This window comes from Rhagoletis zephyria, unplaced genomic scaffold (assembly GCF_001687245.7).
Source record: "Rhagoletis zephyria isolate East Lansing unplaced genomic scaffold, Rhagoletis_zephyria_1.1 Rzeph_scaffold_16715, whole genome shotgun sequence".
Taxonomy (NCBI): Eukaryota; Metazoa; Arthropoda; class Insecta; order Diptera; family Tephritidae; genus Rhagoletis; species Rhagoletis zephyria.
Window position 1 is genome coordinate 5,567 of NW_016173779.1, and position 2,628 is coordinate 8,194.

The 2,628-nt window shown below is 42.2% G+C and overlaps 1 protein-coding gene across 1 annotated transcript; it reads left to right on the plus strand.

Annotated features, from left to right (window-relative positions):
• The first annotated feature begins 1,729 nt into the window (after positions 1-1,729).
• Positions 1,730-2,113, plus strand: LOC108379578 (uncharacterized). Its single transcript, XM_017635932.1, has one exon. The coding sequence runs from the start codon at positions 1,730-1,732 to the stop codon at positions 2,111-2,113; it is 384 nt and encodes a 127-aa protein (XP_017491421.1).
• Positions 2,114-2,628: the final 515 nt, after the last annotated feature.

Genomic DNA, 2,628 nt, shown 5'->3' on the forward strand with positions numbered 1-2,628 from the left:
CGCTAATCTTCGTGAATCTGTGTTCGTTTATTTAGATGACTTACTTGTTTGTTCGGAAAATTTTGTGTCCCATTTGTCCTTGTTAGAAAAAGTTGCTAAATGTCTCCGTGAAGCCAAGCTTACGATAAACGTTGAAAAGAGCAAATTTTGTTTTAAGGAGGTGAGATATCTTGGGTATGTCGTAGGCAACGGTTGCATCCGTACCGACGCCAGCAAGGTTGCAGCCATGAAAGATTTCCCGGAGCCACGAACCCCGAAGCAGCTCAGGCGGTTCCTAGGGATGACAGGGTGGTACCGAAGATTCATACAGGATTACGCGACAATCGCAGCTCCGCTGCACGACTGCCTCAAAAAGGACAAAATAAACAAGTTTGCTATGACGGAAGAAGCCCGAAAGGCATTTAACCTGTTAAAGGAGAGCCTGATCTCGGCGCCTGTGTTGACTCACCCCGACTTCAACAGACACTTTTATATACAATGTGACGCTTCGACGGACGGTGTGGGCGGGGTTTTATTCCAACTGGACGACGACGGTAATGAGCGGCCAATAGCCTACATATCGGCAAAGCTCAACAAAGCGCAACGCAATTACAGCATCACAGAGTTAGAGTGCTACGCAGCTGTACTGAGCATTAAACGATTTAGGCCATATGTTGAGGGACTCCCTTTCACGGTAATAACTGACCACGCGAGCCTAAAATGGTTGATGAACCAAAAGGATTTATCAGGCAGGCTCGCGAGGTGGAGCCTAAAGCTCCAGGCGTATAATTTTGAAATCCAACATCGGAAGGGGTCCCAAAACATCGTGCGAGACGCGTTGTCGCGAATGAATATGGAAGAGGTGGCAATAAATAACCGGATGTTGGACGTATGCATGGATTCACCATTTTTCAAAACTCATGAATATGAAGAGCTCAAAAGGACAGTGACCAATAATCAGGACAGACTACCCGAACTGTGCTTATCCGACGGTTATGTATACAAACGGACGCAATTTAATAGTGGGGATGACCTTCAGCAGGACCACGCCTGGAAGCTCTGGGTGCCGACAGAGCTGCGCCGAGGGCTTGTGGAATCCTCTCATGATTCACCGTCTGTAGGTCACGGTGGAATTCACAAAACATTAGCTCGTATCAGAGAAAAATATTATTGGCCCGGCATGGTGACCGATGTCCAGAATTACGTGAAGAAATGTGAAACTTGTAAAGTCAACAAAACACAAAATGCATTCCATAAGCCTTTTATGGGGAAACAGCATATAACTGAAAGGCCTTTTCAATGTTTATTCATTGACTTCATGGGTCCCTACCCCCGTACGTGTAGTGGAAATGTCTATGTGTTTGTGTGTTTAGATCACTTCTCGAAATTTGTATTTTTAAAACCTTTGAGAAAAGCCACTACAGCAGAAGTTATTAAGTTTTTAGAAGGTGAAGTTTTCCATATCTTTGGCGTGCCCGAATATGTCCACTCAGACAACGGGAGGCAATTCGTGTCAGAACTATTTAGCCAATTCTTAGCAAATTACGGCACTCAACATGTTCGGACAGCATTTTATGCGCCCCAGGCCAATGCCGCTGAAAGAGTAAATCGCTCCGTACTACAAATTGTTAGGTCATATATTAAGGATAATCAAAAGAATTGGGAAAGGCATATCAGCGATGCAGCCTTTGCTCTACGCAGCGCGGTGCATTCTGCAATCAACAACTCCCCGTACCAAGCAGTCTTCGGTATGCCTATGATACAGCATGCTGCATCATACGAGTTGTACCGAAGACTGGGCACTGTAAAGGATGCAGACTGCGAAGTAGAAGTACTAGCAGATAAGGCGCAGCTGACGCGAAACAAAATAATGAAAGAGCTGAAGTTGGCTCATGAACGAAGCAAGAAGACCTATAATACCAGAAGTCGAGAAGTGAAGTTTCAAATTGGACAAGTGGTATACCGCCGAAACTTCAAGCAGAGTTCACAAGTCGAAAATTATAACGCTAAACTTGCCCCAAAACAGGTTAAGTGCGTCGTATTAAAAACAATCGGAAATTCGATGTACGAACTTGGTGACACGAGTGGCAAGAAGATCGGGGTATACCACGCTAAAGATATCTTTGTGACATAGTGTTGGTTTCGGTGTTTCATGTTGCAGGTTGCATGTCTAGGGTCGCAGACTACAATTATATATATATTTTTTTTACTACTTGACACTTTTATTCCTATATACAGTAGGTATCGTTCAGTGATTAACTTATTATTTATGAACATAATTCTGTGATACTTACTAATTTATTTGAATTCCTAGTTGATTATTACCTTAGGTATTTATTTTTTTATTTGGTATTATTATTAATTTATTTATGTTGGTGATTATTTATTTATTTACTTTTATGCTTGACTTTATTTTATGTACCTATTCAGTTATTAATTTATTTATTTACCTTATACTTGACTACGAATTTATGATCTCTGTGATATTTTACATTTATTGACCTGTGCTGCAACCTGTGATATAGAATTAAGCATATGTGTGTAGAAGTAGACCAGTGATAATGTCGTTAGTCGAACATGTATGTGCACCTCGTGTACGAAACCGATCGACAGGAAGGTGATAAGAGCCCGGCGTTAGGTCGTGGGTCG